Source organism: Catharus ustulatus, chromosome 1, assembly GCF_009819885.2.
Source record: "Catharus ustulatus isolate bCatUst1 chromosome 1, bCatUst1.pri.v2, whole genome shotgun sequence".
NCBI classification, from domain to species: Eukaryota; Metazoa; Chordata; class Aves; order Passeriformes; family Turdidae; genus Catharus; species Catharus ustulatus.
The window spans coordinates 33,220,708-33,244,274 of NC_046221.1; the positions used below are offsets into that span (position 1 = coordinate 33,220,708).

Below are 23,567 nucleotides of genomic sequence, written 5' to 3' on the forward strand. Positions count from 1 at the left end.
ACGCTGCCCAGGGAAGTGGTGGGGTCACCATCCCTGGAGGTACTTAAAGACATGCAGATGTGGCACCTGGGAACATGGTTTGGTGGTGGGCTTGGCAGTGTTAGGTTATCAGTTGGATTCAACGGTCTGAAAGATTCTTTCCAACCTCAATGACTCTTTGATTTTTTACATCTGTTTACCATTCAAAAATCAGACTAATACAATGTGCTATTGATATTTTAGATTCTGGTAGGATATATGGCCTAATTTTAATTCCTACACTTTGAATTAAGATTAATTTTTTGCAACACTGAAATCAGTCTGTAAGGCATTTAGCACAGGGATATAGCAGCTCTCAGCTCCTCCAGTGCAGTGATCAATAACAGTGATACGTTACTCTTATGCCACAGCAAGTGACATATGGCCATGTAGCTGCACATTATAATTAACCACTGATTAACAACAGAAAGAGGATTGACTGTTGCATTCAATTAACTTGCCTTCCTTTCAGCTGACAAGCAGCTGAGTGCTGAACATTTAATATACTTTTTGCAAATTTCCTTCTCTGTAAGTATTATAATTGCTGTAATTAGCAGAGATCAACTATGACAGCAAAACTCTCATTTCATCTATACAATGCAGTAGCTTAGAAAAAGCAAGGTTTTGTCTGTTTTATTACTTAACTAACCAGTGTTTCTCTTCTACCACAAGTTTTCACAGAATTCCATGTAGTTTTTCAGATAATTCAGTCAACTTCTAGGTAACTTTACTGAGAATTTTCGCAAGAAATATGATTGGGGTGAGTTCAGTTGATGACAGTCACATGCGCATGTACAAAGGGGTACATCTGTGTACCTGTGTGAAAAATGATCCAGCCACCTCACATTTGCTGTTGAATGAGTTGGTATTTTCTCTCATGCTGTTTCCTCTCCTTTGGACTGTATGCTAGTCCATAGGGAAAAGGCTGCCAAGGCACCCTGAACCTCCTTTTTGTCTTTCTTCTGTTTTCCATATAGTGGCCTGCTCATATTCCCTAATAGGGACTCGATGTTTTATTTGACTTGACATTTTGATTTGCCTGTCAGTATAGAGGTTAGAAGTGACTGGCAAGACTAGAGAGGGGTTTATGCTAGCTAATAACCTGCCCACTGAGCAGGTATTGAGAAATTCGAGCCAAAGTGGTCAAGTCAGATCACACTTCTGACAAAAGGGCTCAGAAAGTGTCTTCAGGACTGCAACCCTGCTGAGCTTCATGTCATCCATTCAGGCAATGAAACCCACAAAGAAAAAGGTTAATGCAAGTACTCTGTACAGCACAGTCCCACAAACCACAGGAAGACTCTATTACATTTGCTCAAACCTCAAGGAAATGTTATCTGCTGTGATAACTGAGAGCAGGCCAGGCACTGACCTTGCCAGTCACCAGGTTGTGCTTCCTGGCACGAGGAGTCCCCTCTGTCCAGAGCATGGCCACGTAAAGGAAGCTGTGAGGTCACCCTGGAGCCTGCAGAGGGAATGATGCCCAGTTCAGGCTGTGCACTGTCCAGGCTGCCCCACCTTCCACTGGCCACAAGAACACCTTTGGCCTTTGGATGGGCACCACTCTGTCCTTGTACTGACTGGCCATGGGGTGGCAATGTCAATCTTCTGGAAAATTCTTACACTTGCTTCCTGCTCTTCTGCCTTTGTGTTTTTTCCCTTGTTCTCTTTTTATAGTGAAGGAATCCGTACGTAGATTTTAATTTCCTTTAAAGAAGTTGAATCCAGCTTTTTCTTCTAACAATAGTTCACCACGAAGACTTTCTGACCTCACTAGACTGGACATTCTCTTCTGCTCCCTCTTCACTCAGTTCCTTACTGAGCACTAAAGTATATTCCATAAATAATTTTATGTTCAATGCCAACTTTCCATACAAGTTTCCTCAATGGCAAATGCCAGAGACTCCATCCTGTGGCTAAAACTTCTTTTAGCATTTCATCTTGTGCTTTCCAAAAGGTACCAGCCATGCATTTCTTGACAGCAAAGCATGACAAGAAAATCAGCAGCACTTAAATTTATATAGAAGAGTGCAGCCAGCAGCACTGCCCACAAATGTTCTTCAAGTCCCATGGTAGGTTGTTTCAGGACTAAATTCCCTGTATTTGTTATTGTGGTAGCTCCAGCACTTTGCTTCCTCTCCAAGAAGGAAGCAGAGGCAGGGAAGGGGCAGAATGCCATGGCACAAGTTCTGCCTGACTGGAAGATGCCTGCCCATGCAGTTAGACGGGAGCCAAGGGAGAAGAGATTTCTTCCAAAAGCTCCCAGCTTTATGTGTGTCTCATTTTGTGCAGTTTCTTCATTCATTCAAAAGTGCCCCCAGAGACAGGCAGAGACTAAGCAACGTTTTGAACTGTTCTTGAAGCTTCTGGTTTTGCCTCCCATTCACCTCTTTTCCCACAGCTCGGTACAAAGTGTGCTTTGTGTGACACGTTCCTCCTTTCAGGCATGAAACAGAGCTACCCCTCAGCACTTGTGCTGTACACTGCCTACTCGTACTGGAGTAGGAAGGAATAATTACAGGGATTATGAACGTGGTACTGAATGTCAAGGCATATTAAAGCTGTTCAGTATCTCAAGAGCAAATCAAGATTCTTCCAAGGGGCTGTTTTTCTGCCTGAAATTGAATTACAGCACTGAGTACCTGTTAAGTAGATCTACCTAGTAGCAAATTTTGTTGGTGTATTTAAGAAGTTACTCATCTCACCATTACCAGAAGGTGTCAAAACTCTCAGTGCTCCCAAACATTACCATTTTTTATCCAGTATGGCTCCTTAAGTACAATAACACCCTGTCATTCATGGAGAATGGGGCACACTCATCATGCTGCAGTATGTATCACACGTGCTTGGTTTTAAGAAAAAAAATCATCAAGTATGGATCTTGGAGAAATCCATTTCTCATTTGTCCATAAGCACATTTTATTTCATGCAATGATGCCAAAGCAGGGAACTAGCAGGAATTGTTCAATGTTTTTGTAGCATGGCTTCCTGGCAGCAGGAATAAACAAGTTCTCATGGATAACCAAGGAAGTTTAAAGATATGAATTTAATACAGTATGCAAAGGAGTCAAGGAGCTCTTTCCCAACCCAAATAGTTAAGAATCAATATTTATCAGAGGACTTAGCTAGAGCTGAACGCTTATCATCCACTTGTAAGGAAGCTTTAACAGCCTTGTTGCTATTCTACCTTAAAATTCAAAAGCCGGTAAAGGTATTACATACTTTTAAGTGGGATCATAAAGCAAGAATAGCAGAAACTAGAATGATATGGAGAAATTTGTGCTTTATTTCTTTCCTCCTTCCCTACTTTAGACATTTGAAAATGGTTGAAAATGCAACTAATTTATGATTAGTCTTATAATCTGAACAGATGTAGCTTGAATCTTAAATCTCAGCACCTGTCCACATTATTTCAAGCTGATCTTTACAGCCTGGCCAGAGAACCACTAAACCAGATCTATTCTTCCTAGACATCTGCCTGCTTGTAAGGCTTTAGCAAAGGGGACAGCTGCTGACATTCAGAGCTCTGCTGAAGCCACTGATGCTGTGCTAAAGCTTAATTTGGCTTAATTCAGCAAGAAAGGGAATGTAGGGATTCAATTCAGTCAGGATCAGTAGGAAGGCAGCAGGGCTAAGCCAGTTGTTCCGGGTGAGAAGGGAGGGAAACATGGGATTAAAGCCTCGTGGGTGTCAGAAAGGATCTTCCTAGCTTGGGATGTCCTGAATGGTTTGACAGTGCCTGTGTCTTTCTCCACTCAATACAGGGAGAGATTAAATCAGTAGTTTTGCCAAAGAGCAGTTGGATTGGTATTTTCTAATAGCTGAAATGAGGAATATAAATCCCAATGAACAAACAAGTAAACCATTTCCTGGGAAATGTCAATGCCGTTACCTTGTGATAGTAGTTCTACTGATTTATTATAGCAGATTTCTTAAATATCAACATTTTAGGGGCAAGACAGTCTGCTGAAAGATGACATTTGGTATGACAGTTGGTTCACAAAATTTTATCATATATAATACTATCCTGACTGCCTCCCAATTATTAATGAAGTCTCAACTGCAGGTTATTAACAACAATAAAAAACACAAATGCCTTTTACCAACTAAAAAAGGAAAAGGAAAAAATAGCATTGTTATTTTTAAAAAAAGAAAACATCTTTAAGGAGTAACTTCAAAAGCCTTTACAATTTATACTCAAATGAATTTACTGCTGGCAGATAAAACCATGAGGAAAATATACAGTAATTTCACGATTATAAGCCGCACCATTTTGACTAAAATTTTGGTCCGAACCCAAAGTGCGGCTTATAATCAGGTGCGGCTTATATATGGACAAAGGAGGAAAAGTTGCTGTTTTAGTTTGGAGGACAGGTGTCTGCTGAGAAAGGCAGGAACTTCTCTTTGAAATGGAGAATGTAAACCCCCTCCCTCCAAATTATTATAATTAACTCCTCTTATCCTTTTGCTTCACACACATCTCCTCCCTGTGGAGACTGAGAAACATCACCCCAGCAGGGCAGGGGAAGCAAGAAATCACTCCCACATCTCTCTTCTCTTTCTTTCACAGGACCTACAAGACACTGTGAAGCTTGAAAATTAATGTCAACCACACAAAAATCCCTGGCTTAAAATTTTGCAGGCATTTAAATTTTGCAGTATTAAAATTTTGCAGGGAGTATTATCTGACAAAGGTTGGCAATAGAGGAGGGGACCAAACTGGAGCCAGGTACCATCAGAATCTTCCTGGTGGCTAAAAGTTTTGGCCCTGCCTGTCATTTCAGGTGCTATTTCCCTTTCTCCTTGCTTTATGCTGTCCATCAGCATTGTCTGACAGCATAAAGCATGTGGTTCATTAAAAAAGGGAGGGATCAGGTGCAAGATGAATTTTCCAAAAGATCTTCCAAACGACCGTGTGTAGAGGCACAGAACAGCTTTCTGAAACAGAGTTAATAATTCCAGTTGTTAATAATACTCCACTCACAACTGATGCTGTTCCCAGCACCCACAGCCAAGCTGTGCAGATCCCACTTGTTTGCAGGCAGGTTGGGAAGGAGAGAGAAGTGATTCTGAATAATATTTCATGTGACATTTGGCATTTAAGAATGTTATGGCATTGTTTTAAAACACTTCATGATTTCTAAGCAATCCTGCCAGAGATTGCATGTATGAAAATGTGCTTATTTGTTTCTATAGGTTGACTTTGCACATGTGATCTCCTCAGCTTTTCAGAGCACTTTTTTTGAGCATTGGGACACACCACAGACTTCCCCAAATTAATTGTGCAAAGTGCACAATGTTTTGAAAACCAGTTCCTAAATAGATACTCGGTATTGAGCAAGAAAGGTAAGTGATTGGGAAAGCAAATGAGTTGCTATTTACAGCAGCTGGATTTCAAAAAGTTTTAGCAAGTTACAAGCCCTCTTGAAAACAAGCAGGAAATATTCCACAATATTCCTTCAATTCAATTGTCATTATTAAGTTGGGGTTTTTTAATGACACAGCTTTTAGCAGCTCAGACCACCTGAAGTGGACCTCCTGCTCACTACCCTGGCCAGCAGGGCTGCAGAAACATGGCATGAAGGATGATCAGGGCTCAGGGAGCTTCAGGGATGTGCTTCAAAGGGCTTTTTTATTACTCTGCTCATCATCTTCAGAGCTCTGGGCACTGTGTCAGGCTCTCAGCAAGTGTGGAACGGTGGGAAAAAAAAAAAAACAAACAAGGACAATAAAGAGGGAAGATTGTGTCTGTAATTACTCACCTGTAATTATCTGCCATTGTGCGTTCTGTTCCTGCTTCTCAGTAGCATAGAACCAGGAGAGTATTTAATTGCAACATGGCTCTGTCCATGGCATTATCTGCAAGCAGAGCAGATCAGCTCAGCCTTGTGGGGCTGAGGGAGAGATGAACTGCTCTGATGGAGATCAGGAGGGGCAGCAGGGCACAGCTGCTGGATCAAGAGGCAGAATACAAATCACAGGGCACTAGTCTGGGATTAAACAAGTTCTCTCTTTTTTGCACTGATCACTTGGTGGTGGCAGAGTCCCACATCCCAGCTAGCATCCCAACATGTTCTGCGCTGTGAGGCTGATTTTCCAAAGCATCCACAGCTGGCTGGGGGGACAGGGAGCTGCAGGAACCTGGATTTGGGATTGGATTTCCTGGCTGTGCCTCGCTATCCTGTCCTGTGCATGGGCATTGCACAGTGGCACTGCAATTCAGTCCTGGGGTTGCACAGGCGGCAGCAGCTGCGTGGAGAGGAGAGGAACAGAGCTGTGCTCTTGGGAGTTGTGTGAGGAGGAGTGAGGCTGAAGAATGCACTGAAATCAAGTCATGACTTGCAGCAAAAGAGGCTCTGTAGCAGTGAGATGTACCTGGCCACAACTCTGTGGATGCACATGATGGGGGATGATGTGAATTTGAGCTGCTCAAATTCAGAAGCGGAGGGAAAATTATCCAGACTTGACCTGCAGTGTGACCTGAGCACAGGGAGAGATGCTGAAGCTGTCCCCTCCTCAGTCCCTGCTCCTGTCCCCTGGCTGAAGCCCAGCTCAGGCCCATTCCCAGGTGCAGGCTGCCCCTGGCACAGGCTGTGGGTGAGTGCAGTGCGAGCCTGCAGATCTGGCTCTGTGCTGTGGGCACTCACCTGGGTACCAAGGAATTTCAGAGCTCTCTGGCAGCACTTTTGTGCCACAAAGTGAGGAGTGGGGTTTCAAACCAATGCTCTCTGCTCTCAGCTGTCCTCTTCCCTGCAGGAAAAGGAGTTTTTATACAGCCTGGCTGGATCTGTGCTCATGAGCTGATCTGACCAGTGAGGAGGATAAAATCAACACACTTTGGTGTGTTAGCCAGAACATCCAAGTCACCACACAGCTCTGCAGCCACCTCATATCCTGCTCCCACTCCCACAGCCTCTGTGCTGGTGCCCTGAAACACTGCCACCAGCATTAGACATAACAGCAGGCTTAATTAGAGCCTGGCAGCCTGCCAGCATCCAAGAGGCAGAGCTGAGCTGGCTGCACTGCTTTCAAAGGGGTATTAAAAACCCAAAAACAATACACTGGGAAAAAGCAGGGCAAGCTTTGTCGCCCTGATGTTGCTGTGGGTGAAGCACCTGTTTTGCCTCAGGTTCATCCCCTGGGAAGAAGAGTTGAGCAGGGGCTCTGTGGTCCCTGACCCCACTCCCAGGATGCTCCCAGGGGTGCACAGTGTGGTGTTGAGTCACATCTCCACCCTGCCCTGCTGGAGAGGGAGATGGAAAAGTGGGATTCCCCCCCCACCATCCCTGCAGGCTGGGGTGGAGCTCAGGAATTTATTCCCTTCTGTGACAAAACGAGATGACACAAGGTATTTCCATGGTTATCACAGCAGCACATCAAGGCTCCTGGGGCAATGGATTGCCAGACAGTCTGGGGGTTTCAGTGATTTCTTTTTTTTTTTAGTGATGCTGTTTTAACTCAGAGAGTGTGAGCCTCCCAATGAATTACATCACAGTCAATTAGAAGTCTCCTGTCAGTCGTGACTTCTTGGATATTATTCCCAGTAGTGTAAATGCCATGCTTGGAGCCAAAATTTAGCTCAGCCGGAGAGAAACCCTCACTTGTGTAAATGAGGAGAGCCCCCCCCCCCAGACCCCTCTGAACCTCCTCAGGACCCCTCAGGGTCCCCCAAAATCCTTCTGAACCCCCTCAGGACCCCCCCAGAGCTCCCCTGAACCCCGTCAGAGTCCTCCCAGGACCCCCTCAGGACCCCCCCAGGATCCCTCTGAGCCCCCTAGACCCCCTCAGGACCCCCCAGACCCCCCCTGAACCCCCTCAGGACACCTCCAGACCCCCTCAGGACCCCCCCGACCCCCTCAGGACCCTCTAAACCCTCTCAGGACCCCCAAGAACCTTTAGCAATCTCGGTCGTGCATGTGAAGAGACATCAAACAGGAATACAATTTCGGATTAGAAGAAACAATTCAGCAGATAAAGAAACAAAAAATGCAGCACTACTAACGGTAAGTACCCCAGAACTCGGAGAAGGCGAGACTCAGGGATATCCCCCTTGTCCCTCCCAAAAAGAGATTGAAGGAAAAAAAAAAAAAAAAAAAAAGATAGGAAGTACATTAGAAGAAGGTAAATAGAAATTACCAGATGAGAGGGAATTAATATCTAAGGATTGCACCAGAAAAATTCTAGAGACTACATTTGCAAACACATTGGGGATCACAGGCTCTGGCAGAACAATTTCTGAAATTCTTCGGGTGTAAGGGGATTTATGAATTAGCTAAACAGGAAGTACAGGGGTGCCTGATATGCTAAAAGGTTCACAAAGCCAGGACACGACAGGTAATTTGGGGTAGTTGCCCTATAGCCTATAGTCTATTTGAAAGAATCCAAGTGGATTTCACTAAGTTACCAAAGGTTGGGAGGTATAAATTCTTGTTGGTACTAGTAGACAAACTAACTTATTGGGTAGAAGCTTACCCAAGCTCGAGGGCTACAGCCCAGACAGTATCTAAATTCCTTCTGGAGGAAATCATCCCCCGGTATGGTATAATCAACTATATAGACTCAGACCGAGGAACACATTTCACCTCAAAGGTTATTAAACAACTGGCTGAAGCCCTAGGAATTCGGTGGGAATATCATACACCATGGCATCCCCAGAGTTCTGGACAAGTTAAGAAAATGAACCAGACCTTAAAAGCTCAACTATCAAAATTAATGATATAAACAAAAATGTCCTGGCCAAAATATCTCCCCTTAGCATTATCAAATATTGGGACGATGCCTCACTCTGAGACAGGGCTATCTCCTTTTAAAATGTTACACGAGATGCCTTATGACCATGGGATGCCAGTGGGACATCCAAAAATAGAAGATGGGCAAATACAACCCTACTTGATAACTATAAATAAAAATTTACAAAAATTGCGAAAACAAGAAATTGTCACACAAAATGCTCCTTTGGGGTTCGCCATACACAAAATACAGCCGGGAGATCGGGTCCTCATTAAAACCTGGAAAGAGGTTTCTCTCTCTCCTCACTGGGAAAGTCCTTTTCTTGTCCTTTTAACCACAGACACAGCAGTCCGAACAGCAGAAAAAGGCTGGACACACGCCTCCAGAGTGAAAACCACAAACACCCAAGTGCAAAGTGGCTTCCTCCCCTGGAGACCTCAAGATAATTGCCCCGAACAAGCCGATGATCAACCTAGATCAGACAAGGTGAATAGCTTCTGGACGCAGATGTTTTCCTTTTGTTCGTTTCAAGTGCCAAATCTGTTGTGAAGTTTAGGTTACACATTGTGTACGGGAGATCTGACCTAAAGGGCTCTGTACTAAGTGTTTTGAAAAGAGCTGTCTTTGACTGACGGAATTCTAGTACTTGCCGCTGAATTGAATATTGCTGAATTAGATTCTGTAGAGTGGGTTCTCTTATATCAACACGGGGTTAGTGGGAAACTAAATTGCAGGGCTGAAATTTTAAGAGTAGAGTGCCAGAGAACAAATAAAGTACCTTGTTGGACGGACACGATAAAATTATCGAGGTGGGATGTCTTTAAGAGACGATATGCAGCTCGGACTCTGCGTTGGTCCCCTAAAGAATACCTCTGCTGCCAAGAAGATGGTTTGCCTCGCCGCTAGCAGCAAACTAGTGGGCGTAGGCAGAGAGGTATGCATTAATCGATTAACCCATACCCAAGGAATTCTACGAGCTCTGCGGCACAAAGCCGTAACAATGAGTGTGGGGGATGCCCACTAATTAGCACCCCGACTCGCTCTGTCCTGGCCAACTGCACCCGTAAAGAAAAGGAGGAGTACTGAACATTTAACGGCACTCAGTATGTGAGGTGTAAATGGGGAAAGAAAATGATATGCTATGATCTCAAGGCAAGATATGAGACATTTGCTCACAATATCCAGAAGAGAAATGCCAGTCGCTCGGTGTGGGTTGGGGGAAAACAAAAGTCGGTATATGTAGCTTATTTTCAGGTGAATGAGTTATGTTATGACAATACCCGATTAAATATGTGTGTCATAGAAGGAAAAATATGGGCAAAAATCTTAAGTTTGAGAATGGATTAATCTCGGACGGTAAACCAATCATCATCGACCTACTTGAAGAAAATTACAAACGGGTTTGTGCCCAATTCAATAACACTTTTTGTGGATCCTGAAAGCAAAATAGAACAAATAGCCTTAGAACAGAATGTTGTGTTGAAATTGATTATAGAAAAACGATAAGGGATCTTGCTACAGAAATAAAAAGGGTGGCACATGTCCAAATTCAAAAGTGAAATTCCATTCTCCAGGCATCTTGGTGAGAACAGTTGTTCTCGGGAGCATAGTGGAAAAAAATTGGATTCTTTATCCTGTGCTCAGTAGCTGGAGTCATCTTCCTACCATGCTTGATACCTTGTTTCATCAAATTAATACACTTAGTGGTGCAGGGCATGCAAATAGCTGCTATGCCCATGGACCCAGAATTTAAATCTGGAAGAGTGAATAGTAAAGCATCGGGTTTTGTGGGTCTCATTGAGTTTTTGGGGGCTGCTCGGGGGTCTCAGTGTGTTTTTGGGTATCCCAGCGGAATTTTAGGGGTCCCAGCAGATTTTTAGGGGGTCTCACCCTGATTTTTGCAATTATTCCCAATCACCCACAGGAGATGAATTTGGGGATTAAGCCCCTCTAGGAAACAACTTCCAGTGTTCTCAGTCTGAGTTTGGGAGCACAGCTTGTGCTGGGAGTGATTCAAGTGTGAGATTAATGACTCTTCAAAGCTTTTTGTGATAAGAAATATCAATAGTTAGATGTGAAATGTGTTTTCTAGCAAGTTGAATGTAAACCCCTCAAAATTAATTATACCTTAAAGCATTTAGTAAACGTTCTGATGGTGATGTGGAACTTAACAAAAGTCACTTATCTCAAAAAAATCTTCACCCAAAATTCTCAGTGTTTTCACTACAGCCCTGCAGAAAAAGCTGGTGGAGAGTGATGTCTGTAAATTATAGTCAGAGTCTAAATTAGAGTTAATGCCCAATCTGGGGCCTGAATTTATATTTGAAGCTCTCACTGGAGTTGCAGTGCTCATAGACAGAGCTCTTAGCAGGGTTAGGGTAAAAAGAGCTGCAACAGCATGTGAAATACTCCCAAGTCCCCACTACTTAGCATTTTATTATGATTATTACTGAATTTAGGGCTTCCTAAAAGAAACTCCAGCTCCTTGGGTAATGCGAATTTTTGGAGAATCCCAGAAGCCACTAAAAAATAAGATCTATGCTTTAAGAGTGCAGAAACAAGCTTAAAAGTGTGACTCAAATACATCCCCAGCAATTTAGTACAAAAACAACAGAAATCAAAGTACGTTAGCATATCAAAAGAATTAAAAATATTTAGCATAACATTTCTTAATAAGATCCCAGGGTTTGGAGAAGAATTGGAGAAGATTTTTTTAATTCTTCAGTTGGCCAGCTTGGTAATAAAAATATATATATATATTTTTTTTTAATAATGGTAAAATATCACCTACAATATCCTGCAATTATGTCTATTACACCGAGATAATGCAGAAAAAGCTATGGAATCATAACTTAATCATTTAAGTTATTGTTGTATTTTATAAATGCTTAATGCAGCATCAGGGGGATGTTCCTGCTCGTTTAGTAAATGTGGCATTGATTGTTGCTCTAAAGGCCCATTCAGGTCAGAATTGATAATGATTGGAAATTTTCCACCCACGATGGTAGGGTAATTACAGCGCTTTTCTGCTGGGGTTTCTCATATTCAGATTAAACCTGGACAAAGGTCCTTCCTGCGCGTCGATCAATCCTGATGATGTGTAATTTTCCTTGGGAGGTCTGATTCTCGCTTACGGGGAACCGAAGCTTTGGAATGTAATTTTTCCCAGTGGAAAGAATTTACGGGAGCTGGCATTGGTGTGGGGGGAACTCCCGGCTGCCTGATCTCTGGTACTTGACACGTTCTTTAGCGATGATCGTTCCTGATCGGTTTGGAGTGGTTTCAGGATCGATCGTTGAGCTAGGTTTGTTGATATGCTAATTAAGACCTTTGTCTATGGCTCCGGGTGCTGGCAGTGGCTGAAAGATTCTCTTACTTTATTTCTTTATTTTATACAACATTCTTCTATATAAACACGAATTATAACAACATATATCACAGTTTCAAATAATCCTGCCCAAACACAGTGAACTTGAACCTCTCTTAGGCACTTTTGGACCCCTCTGTGCCACTCCTCTGCTCCTTTACCTGCGAGCTTTGGCATGGCAGGGGCTGGGTGCTGGGTGTGATTCTTTTGGAGCGCCTCCAGCCGCTCAGCAGTCAGGCTCCTGGGGCTGGGTGTCCTCTGCCATTCTCTGTGCCCTTGTTCCCATTGTAATGTTAAGAAAGTCGTTGGCTACACTCTAGGACGGTGCTTAATGACACAAGGAGAGGCGGGGAGGACACCTGAGAGCAGGGGCGGGCTGGGGGCAGGACGGGGAAGCTCTGTGTGCTCCGGGACACGCTCTGTGTCTCTCTCTCGCTCGGTGCTCGGGCAGGAAGGTGCGCGGGGCTCTGACCCCCGGGCATCCCCGAGCGGGGAGCCACGTTCGCCGCCGCCCTGCCGCTGTGCCCCGAGCAGCCTGCCACCTCCGGACACCCCTCTGAGCCACAGGTAAGCAGGGGGTCCCTCCTCCATCCCTCTCCCACCTGGGCCATTGTCCTGCCCTCCGCAGCTGCGGGGGGACCCGCCGGGACCGAGAGCGCGGAGACGGCGCCTGGGGCCGAGGGGGGCTGGAACTCGTTCTGCTGCTCTGTTCTGTCGCTAATTGTCATAGCTGGTGGTGGTGGTGGTTTGGATGTCCTGTAGATATCTTAGTGAAGAACTGTTATTGCTTAACGCCTATCTTTGCCTGAGACCCCCTTAACCTGTCCTCCAAAGCAGGACACGGGGCAAGGCTGCGGGGAGGAGGGAGAGACTGCACAGCTGCAGCTGAGGGCAGTGCTGGCTCTTTCAAACTGCTCGGTGCAGAACTGGAAGAACAGTTTTCCCCCTTTCTCTCCATCCCTGGGCAGAACATGAAGATTAAGCTGCACTAAGCTCTCTGTTTTGTGGGCTGTTGTTTGGTTTGGGTTTTTTCTGGCTTGATTTCTGCGTGACCTATCACAGAAATGCGCATCGGCGTGTGCACGCTTCCTGGCAAATCCAGATGTGATGTGGGAATCCTAAGTGAGGATTCCCAACCTTGGCTACAGGCTTCTGAAAATAAAACTGACCTTGGCAGAATAGGAGCCGTGAAGGGAAGCAGAACTGAAATACAGGTTAAGCAGAAAAACCCCGCTTCCCCTGCTCCTGCCTTTGGGGTGCTGAGTTCCTGCATCTCCCTGCCTCTGCAGCTGTAGCTCACCCGGTCCTGCTGTGGCTGATAAAATTGGGCCTGGGACGTTTTTAGCAGCAATCCATTTTTTAAAAGAACACAAAGAGCATCCAATGCAGTAGAGTCTTTAGGAAATACATCCAAATAAGAGACTCTGGTTTTCCTGTAGTTCTCCCTCCTGTTTTCACCTGGGCCGGAAGGATGGGCAGGGCCTGTGCTTATCATATGAAAGTGATGCTACTAAATTTCTCCAGAAGTTCTGATTATTATTATTATTATTATTATTATTATTATTATTATTATTATTATTATTATTATTATTGTTGTTGTTGTTACTAATTTTCTGACAGAAAACACTCTCATTTTCCCACATTGTTTTCAGGTGCTGCCCAGGATGGACTTGTGTGGGTGGGTGAGAATTACTTCACAGAGAATTTACTCTTTTTCGTGTTTTGTTTTTTTTTTTAAACATAGATAGCCCTGAATAGAGGTCTCTGTGACACTTACACCATTCTTCTCGTTCCTGTTCTTGTCCATCCTAGTTAGTTACATGTGTAGTAAGCTTTTGCATTGAGTAAGGACTAATTTTGCCACCTAACAAATGCTCTACATTATCTAGCTATGCTGCCGAAACACAAAGTTTTATTTCTGATGCAATTTTTACCCCTTTTTCTGAACGCACTTGTTGCAAAAAGGAAAGCATGTGCATTTCCTATAAAATTATTTGCATTGAAAAATGACTCACCTTTCTCTTGTTGAATTCCCTCACCTCGAATTCAAGTCTGAGGAGCCAAACAGCTGCAGCTATTCTGAGGCCTTTTATACCTCGTGCAAACGAGAGGCGGTCCCATATATATATATATATTTTTTTTTTATTTTTTTTTTTTATATATATATATATATATATTTATATATATATATATATATAGGGGTATATTAACCACAGCCTTTGCTAAGGGCCTCCCTTCCCTCTCTGGGAATCAGCTGGGATAAGGGTTCTCCTCTCATTTTAATGAAGAGGGTGTTTCACCTTATCTCAGTTTGTTTTTCAGTAGATGCTTTTGGGCATCTAAAGCAGAGGCTTTGACGATTGTGTGAAGAAAATGGCAGTAAATACAGTGAACATTTAAGTTCATAGTTTTGGGTTGTGTGTTCATAGGTGATAAGATGCTTTTGTAATTTTTAGTTGTTCTCGGGGTTTTTTTGTGTTTTTTCTTTTCTTTTTTTTTTTTTTTTTGGTGGAATACTGGTTCCTGAAATTTCAGGTTGAGTAAAGTATGACACCTGAGATGTTTTTCAGCACCTTTGTTGTATGACAAAAGGCATCTGACCTGTGTTAAATATGTCTGAGGTTGAAGCTTCAGGCGAGTAAAGGGAGGACTGTGACCAGGAGAGGGAGGGTGAGCAGGCTATCCAGTTAGGTGTTACCTTAGAGTGGGTGGGGGTGGTTCAAAGGCAGTACGGTGTAAAATGTCCATTTGTGAGCCTTTGAGACTTTTCACAAGTGCGGCAGATGGATTTGCACATCTCACAGCACACGGGCACACCCACCTCGCTCACAGAAACGCCGTGTAACTTTGTCTCTTCCTTACCCAGGTGCCCATAGGAACAGCCACAACCTCAGGCTCTGTCTGAAGCTGTGACCACTCAGGACCCCCAAATCCCACCTCAGGACCCTCCCAATGACCCCCATATTCCCCCCCCAGCCATGACCACCCCCCGGTGCTGCTGCTGCCTCCCCCCACTCCGCTGACATCCCTGCCCGTGTCCTGATCGCCGCCCGCTTCTCCCCGGACCACCCCACACCTCCTGACCTGGGACCTCCGCCTGGAGAGGGGGTTTGGGAGGGACTTGGGGGTCCCTGAGGGGTTTGGGGGGGTTGTTAGGGGGGGTACAGGGGGGTTATGGGGGATTTGGGGGGAGAGAGGGGTTTTGGGGGGGTTATGGGGGATTTGGGGAGGTTATGGGGGGTACTGAGGGGGTTTTTGGAGGGGAAAGAAGGGTTTCTGGGGGTTATGGAGGGGTAGAGAGGGGTTTTGGGGGGGACAGAGGGGATTTGGGGGGGTAATGGGGGTTTGGGGGGTTTCAGGACGGGTCTCTGACCCGCCCTGCCCCACCAGGTCTGGCCCAGGGCCCTGCAGGAGCTCCAGAGGGGTCTGGGGTCTCTGGGGAGCTCTATGGGGTCTGGGGATTTCAGGGGGGTTTTTGAGGGTCCCTGTGGAAGTTTTTTGGGTCTCTGGGGGTCTCTGACCCCCCGATTTCCCTCTCCCCAAATTCACAGGAACCCCTCCCCAAATTCAGAGGGACCCCCCAGAACCCCCCCCCAAGCCCCACCCATGACCACCCCCCCAAAACCCCCTGGGACCCCCCGGAACCCCCTGAGACTCCTCCCCAAATCCCCCCGTGTCTCTCCCCAGCATCTGTGGGACGCTGCACTCAGTGGATCAGGTGAGTGGGGGCGTCCCAGGGTGGTCTGGGGGGGTCCTGGGGGGTTTTCAGAGCACCTGCTGGTAAAAGCCAGCATTTAGTGATTGTTACAAATTGTTACTCTGTTGGGCCGCGGGTGGAGCCTGGCTCCCTGCAAGCAGCACGGGGGGCAGGGAGAGAGGCAGGAGAGCTCTCTCCTTCCCTCCTCTGCTGCAGCCCAGGGGAGAGACGGGGCGGCCGCGTGCCGCCATCGCCGTGGCCCAGGAAGGTGGCGGGGGCCCCGTGCCACCATGGCAGCAGCTCGGGGGGAAGGCGGGGTATCCATGCTGCCATGGCCGCGGTTCGGGGAGGTGGTGGGGGCCCCGTGCCGCCATGGCCGCAGCTCGGGGAGGCGGGGGGCTCCGTCCCCGCTTGCCGCCGCGGGAGCCGGGGGGGAGCGCTCTGTCCCTGCCTGCCACCACGGGGCAGCGCTGGGCCAGGGCGAGCGAGCCCAGAGGTGGCGGCCGGCCCCAAGTGCCTGCACCGAGCGGTAGCGCCAGGCTGGGCCACCTAGCCCCGTCGGCAGCCCCGAGTGGGCCGAGCCTGCACAGCCCAAGCCGAGCCAGTAAACCCTGCCCTGCCGCGGTTCTGTTACTAATTGGCAACTTTGTTGCACGCGGGTCCTCGCTGCGTGCGACAGAGCGGCTTATACTCAGGTGCGGCTTATTTATGGACAAAGAACGAAATGTTTGCCAACACCCAGAGATGTGGCTTATTCTCAGTGCGGCTTGTACTCGTGAAATTACTGTACAAGTGATTATATAACCTTTCAGTGCCTAGCTACATCTACTTCAGATGGTATCCTAGGTCATTGACACCAGAGCTGGTCCAAGCTTTTGCCAGATCCAGCAGTCTCCATGGCAGTTCTACAATCTCCACACCTAGATAGCTGAAGAGGAATACAATATGTGTAAAATACATGCATACAAAACATTTATGTTTTATATGTAACTTTAAAATGAGTGATATTCAGTGAAATCGAAGATGATGTACAAGAGCATGCAGTGACATGACAAGGGGTAATGGTTTCAAACCGAGAGTAAGTTTACATTAGATATTAGGAAAAAATTCTTTACTGTGAGAGCGGTGAGGCACAGGCACAGGTTGCCCAGAGAAGCTGGGGTTGCCCCATCCCTGGAAGTGTTCAAGGCCAGGTTAGATGGGGGTCTGAGAAATCTGGCTTAGTGGGTGCTGCCCACAGCAAGGGAACTGAAACCAAATTATCTTTAAGGTCCTTTCCAACCCAAACCATTTTGTGATTCCATGATTTCATGCATGAACTATCCTTCCAGAGAAAGCACTGATCATTTGTAATTCTGGTTGAGTATTTGTATTGCAGAAATGATATCCACACCAAGGACTTCTCATGCCAATACGTGACACACCTTCATTTACTTTGCTGTGCATTATCACCTCTGAAATGTGCCCTCTCACAGCACAAAAACCTACCACCATACTCCAGACCAAGCAAGTCTATGTGGAGGACTGCCAGTATTAGTCAGCACTGCTGATGAGAACAAGCAGGCAGCTTGTCAGAAGTGGTGTGTGACTCAGACTGACTTCCACACGTCCTTCCGCACCATTACATTTCTGCATTGTCCTTGCACATGTAGAGTAACAGATGATTAAACACAACCTTATTTTAGCAATCAAGTTAACAAAGTGAGCTCCATGCACTGTGAAGGCTTATTTCGCAACGGCTTCTGGAGCTTCACAGTGACATTCTTCCCACTACTCTAAATTAGCAGGTGTATTTATTACCTGGCAGCTGTGGGCTGGGAGAAAACCCCCATACTGAAGTCATCTTTAATACAGAGCCAGATTAACATAAATCATGAAAAACAACTATTACAAACTATTGCAGGCAACCAGCTGTGAAGTCTGTAGGAACAAATGTAATTTCTGTAGCTTATTACTAATTGCCTGTAATACCTTCATAGACCCCTTTCCCTGTGAATTGTCCAGCAGGCTCTCAGATATACTCTCATCCTTCAAATACAGGCAGTATTTTGGAGTACCACATTTTGGGAAGAGAAAAAGTCCTGAAATTCATGTTGTCTTTCACTAATCAATAGCTATTTGATCTGAAATGACGTAAAAGCCCATTTTAAGCGCTGCCTTCCACTCACTGTAACTGAAATTGCAAATCCTACACACTTACAGGACAATCACAGCATCAAGTTTAATTTGTACCTTTGCAAATGAAAACTTCCACCTACTCGGATGCTTGGAATCAGATTTCCTTTCTCACCCATTTAAATGAAGGGAAATTGAGTTTTGTCCATTCAAAAGACACGGTTAAAGACTGATCCCTGAAAAATAGGAAACTATGCAGTGAGATCTCCCACTGCTGCCCTCTACTACCGCTCTTTCATTCATCCAAGTTTCTCTAAAGCATTCCACCAGAGACTACATTTGTAAGGGCAAAGGGTAAAAACCCTGTACTAAATGCAGGATCATGACCCTGGCCATACAGAACAGAGCTTGCCTTGCACAGCAATTTTTCTGCAGATGCTCGTGGGAGACCATCCTAGAGAAAAAGGCCCACGAGAGCTGTTCAAGAACCATCTCTTCCAGGTTTAAGAACTGTCTATGGCTACACAGAAAAGCAAGCAGAGGTGGCAGAAAGCATGGACGCACAAACCAAGAGCTCCTGACTAGACATGAAAAAGCAGCATACAGAGGTGAAAACAAGAGCAGGCAACCTGGGGAGATGCACAATCCAAGCATGCACAGGTGGGGTTAGGAAAGATAAAGCTCAAATGAAGTGAAATATGGCAAGGAAGGTGAAAGGCAATGGAAAAAACCAAAAGATTTAGCAGCAAGATCATCAGCAACAGGAAGACAAGGGAAGAATAAGGCACTACAGCTGAATGGGGCAGAGGAACTGCTGACAGGGATGCAGAAAAGGCCAGAGTACTCACTGCCACCTTTGCTTCTGTTGTTACCAGCAAGAACAGCCCCCAGAGATACCCTGGACACAATGCAGAATAATGGCTGTGTATCAAACCACTGTTAATATTCACACCACCAAAACTACCACTGTTGCCCAAGAAGCGCTGCTTTACTGACAGCTTCTGCCAATTTGTAACTCATCTGCTACAATTCACCCTCCAACCATCAGCATTTCTCAGCCATGGTGTCCTTCCTGACAGGGCTGCATTTTCAGACCCTACATTGTATACAATGGGTATTCAGCATATTTTAAGTAATGCAGTCAGCCTTACTATGACTTCTGGATGTGTAGAATGAAAACTGAACAAATATGTTGCTACGTAACGTGTATTTCAACAAAGTCTGTAAAGAGGCATAATTTCCTGCTGTACAAAGTATTTACAAAAGCATACAACTTCAAAAAAAACCAAATTTATTTTACTGCTAAAATTATTAAACACTAAAAAGACAATCTTGTCGCCTATACATTAGGAATGTAAGTTTTCATGTACAATCAAGAAAACACTTCACTGCAGAAAAGGTGAAGAACTGTGTTTCTACAACAGTGTCACATAATGAGTTGAAGAATGAAAGTGTGGCATTTGCTTAAATTCAGGTTCTCATGTGAAGACAGGCATCTATAGACTGATGCAGGGAATATCAAATGTGCACATCTAGTCTTAGAAGTAGAATTATACAAATACAAAAGGCAATATATTATACATCTATATACAGCACTGTAAGCCTCAAACACCAACAAAAGGTATTGGACAATTACATTGGAAATTTCTAGAATTTCTCACAAGAAACCTCCTCATAGAGAGAAGTGTGGCTAAAATAGCTCTATTTCTGTACCTTTCAAATTTGTTAGGTAATCAAGGCAATTCAAGACATTTAAATCCATTCAGAAAAGTCACTGCAGCTCTACAGCAAGTGGTTAGAGGCCATACACCTTTTGCACACGTTACATATTCTCACAACAAAATAATTCTTCTCAGCTTCAATGAGTTTTGCAAGTGTTGCTCTTCAAAGCCACCCTTGGAAACAGTGCCCTCTGATTTGGAACAGTACGGTCAGTTATAAACGTCAGCATTGAAACAACTTCTCTTTTTACAATGTGAGATGATTCACTCCTACATAACATTTTCCCTGCAGAATGGTGCAGCTGTGTATGTTTGGAAGGTATTCATCAGAACTACCCACTCCCAGGCAGACTATAATATGTGGTGTCTTAATAGGTTTCCTTTACACTCTTAGAAGACATCTACAACAAAGATTTTCCATTTGACAGTCTGAAGTGATTGGATAATACTCAAACCCCCAGAGTTTGACAATTTTAGAAATATCTGGTTCCTGCCCTACTTCCCCCATTGCTCTTCCCACCCCTCTCCTAATCCTGGCACCACGGATATTTGGACAACAAATAATTTTGCCCTCATTCCCTGCTTTTTGTGCCTTTTTTTTTTTTGCAACTTTTTGATTTTTAAGAAAAAACAGAAGTACAACTCCAAGTTTTGTTATAGAGGAAAGAAATTCTTTAGACTCGATCAGTACAAAGGTGTGATGTCAGCTCACAAGAACACACTCATCACTGGGTAAGTTACTCCAGACACCAATACAAACATGTTTATACGAAGCCACACACGTATGGACAGAATAGTCTTTAGTACCAAGAACCTTTCCTTCTTTCATTTTCTCAAAAAAGCATGAAGATTTATGTTATTTCACGTGTACAAATATGAGCCTATGTCTTGGGTTCAAGCCAGACCAGCTGGATAAAATAAAAGGATAAACTAACTACATTTCAACACCATTTGGCTTGTAGCCAAGAGTACTGGAAACATTATGTTACATATCTACACTTTATGGCATATTAGTTCCTAATTTGAAATCCTAATTATTTAGAGTTAAATCTTCCCACTATAATAAATATCTTTTATACCAACACCCAGCTTGAAAGAGTGCCTACCATGGAGGTAACAAACAATTATGAATTAAATGAAACAAACCAAAACCAGCAGAATTCCCAGAAATTCTATCCTCTCAACGCTACTTCGCAACTAATACCATAACAACAAATATTTGTCTACTGCAATTTTATTTATCTATTCTATGTCAATTTAAATTACTGCAGTTTTTTCTAATGTGTTCTTTAGATCCTACACTGCAAAAGATCAGGAAACTGCTGTTAAGTCCTGCAGGTTATTTCTTTGCAGCACTTAGATCAAATTTCAAGGGAAGGAAAAGCTCTACATCCAATGTGTGGAGACAGCCAGTGCCTACTATCGGCTGCCTAACACCCTGCTGTTTCTTGTGGCCATGCATGTCCAGCAGCCAGATCCATTAGTCAAAGTGAAACAAATGTCTTGTCTAATGTGTATTGCAGAAAAACCTAAAAATAAAAGAGGCTAAATTTTCTGCTGTAGAAAGGTATTTACAAAAACAACCTCAAAGAAACAGTTTTTCTCACTGGTCAAAGTATTAAAAACTAAATAGGGCAAAAATTGCAGTTTATCCATTAGGAATATAAATTTTTATGAAAAATTAGGAAAATACTTCACTGTAAAAAGGTGAAGTACTGCATTACTAGAATAGAACAGTGTGACACAACAAAATGAGGAATGAGCAATTGTGGTATATTCCTTTAAACTCAGGCTCTCAGGTAAATATGAACCCCTACAGACTGATGGGATTGTTCTGCATACTTTGGTGAATTTTTAGGAATGTACATATCCAGTCTGTGGTCTTATTAGTACAATTACACAATTTGCGTACTCTTTTCACTAATTAACCAGCTTAATAATTGCTATAAACCTGAATAGCGTTAGCTGTTTAAAAGTTACTTGTGCTTCAGTTTAAGCCAAAAGTACTTAAACTTATCTAAAAGAAAATGGGAAAGTCTACCAGAAATTTAGTGTTTCTTTTTTACAATGTTCTTGACAATAATGGATTAACAGCTGCAGAAATCTGGACAGTTGGGAGCAACTATACATTAGATCTTCACTCCACTTCTACACTCATAATAATATATTGTCTGCTCAGTACGTAATAACTGCTACTGGAGTGGTTTTGTCAGCAACTGCTTCTTCAGATTTCTGCATAAGAAGTTTTAATGTCCATTTTAAATTAAAATCTTAACAGTATAAAAGCTGTTATCAAACTCACTGAAGATTAAAGGTTAGGTAAAACCTTGAACAGGTTGCTGGTTTAGAATTTCAAACTAGAAAAAGAATAGATATAAAAAACCCTAGGAATTACAGTGCTAGTTATATTTACATAATAGTTTCCCTTTGTGCTTGCAAGTTACTGAAAGTACACATCCTTTGGTAGTATTCTCTTAGTCTCAAGCATGAAATTCATGTTAAGCACATTCACACTCCTGATTTGCTTGAGTCAGTGCAAAGGGCTCACATTTCTACGTAACATTGGTACAGAAGCACATCTCTTCTCCACAGACAAAAATATTGATGACCAACTTTTCAGTGAGTAGTTTTGCAAGAATCCTGAAGAAAGAGTCTGTCACATAATTTTTAAGTGCAAAGAGTCACTACTACAGCAATTGATAATAACTCCCAGCCACAAGCAATGCTGCTGTATTAGTTTAGGCCCAGTTTTGAAGACATACAGGTAAACCAAAATGCATCTAAAATTGCACTTACACAGGCATAAAGAAGTATGAACATTGCTACATGTACTAATTACCAATACAAAAAGCCACCAGAACATCAAACACTGAATTGATGATTCTCATTTAACCTTACATGTAAGAACAGCTTACACGTAAGACAATGTTTGTTCTTACAATGCTCTTCCAAAATTGCATGACAATACTGCAAAAGACTCCTCCTAAAAAAAACTAAGTACTTGCAGTTTTGCCTATGCCAAGCGGAAGACAAAAAGTAGAATCTGGGAGAGACACTCTCTTTGTTCCCACATTGTACATCTGTAAGAAGCCACACACTTTGGTCGGTGACAACCAACCAATTAACACTTCCTCAGCTGGTGAAGGTATGAACTTTTCATGAAGCTGTAAAGCTAACTGAAGTTGACTCAAAAAAATTTTAAGTGCTGTCTATTCACTATTATTGTCAAACATGAGCCAAGTTAGAATTTACAGGTTTGAGACTTAAGGAAGTAACGTATGGCATATTAAGAGCTTAATGTACCAGTATCAGGATGAAGTCTCAGTAATTTATTTTTTATACTGGCCAATTTAATCAATCTGTTGACAAAGTTATGCTAATACTAGGAGGTCGCTGTTGATTAGGTTGTTTGCTTAAAATAGGAAGATCTGTTCTTTCTGTTCCATATATCAATTTTTCCTCCTGAAGACTGCAAGCTGAAAACCTGTTTGCCTCTGTACCAGAGACACCACCACGATTATTTGGAACTGGGGCACCACTGACCTGTTCAAAGGATTTACTAAACACAGTAGTGGTCGTTCTGGCCAGGCTATGGCTGCCAGGCTTAGGCAGAGACTGGCTGGTTGTCAGAGTCAGTCTCTTCAGAGAGACAAGCTCTAGATTCTCACTCATGGCTCTCTGAGTTTGTTTCCGTGATAAATGCTCTCTGCAGGTTTCCCCTTCTTTCTCTTTTCCTCCAGGTTTGCTTCCTCCAGACCTTCGTTGGCTCTTCCCTAAGAGGTTCTTGCTGCTCGTGGTGCTGCTGTTAGACAGGGTAGTCTGACTTGTACCAGAAGTAGCCCTAGAGTAAAACCCTTCATCAGTTTCAGATACTTCTATCAGTTCTTCTTCAATTGCTAAATCAGAATTATCTGCATGG

At 43.8% G+C, this 23,567-nt stretch overlaps 1 protein-coding gene across 1 annotated transcript in view; it reads right to left on the reverse strand.

Moving 5' to 3' along the window:
• Positions 1–19,201: 19,201 nt before the first annotated feature.
• The window catches only part of FAM126A (family with sequence similarity 126 member A), a 44,017-nt gene continuing 39,651 nt past the window's right edge, over positions 19,202–23,567 (reverse strand). The window contains exon 11 of the mRNA XM_033065475.1: positions 19,202–23,559. Coding sequence (XP_032921366.1) covers positions 23,003–23,559 — 557 coding nt within the window. The 3' untranslated portion in view covers positions 19,202–23,002. The remainder of the gene's footprint in view (positions 23,560–23,567) is intronic.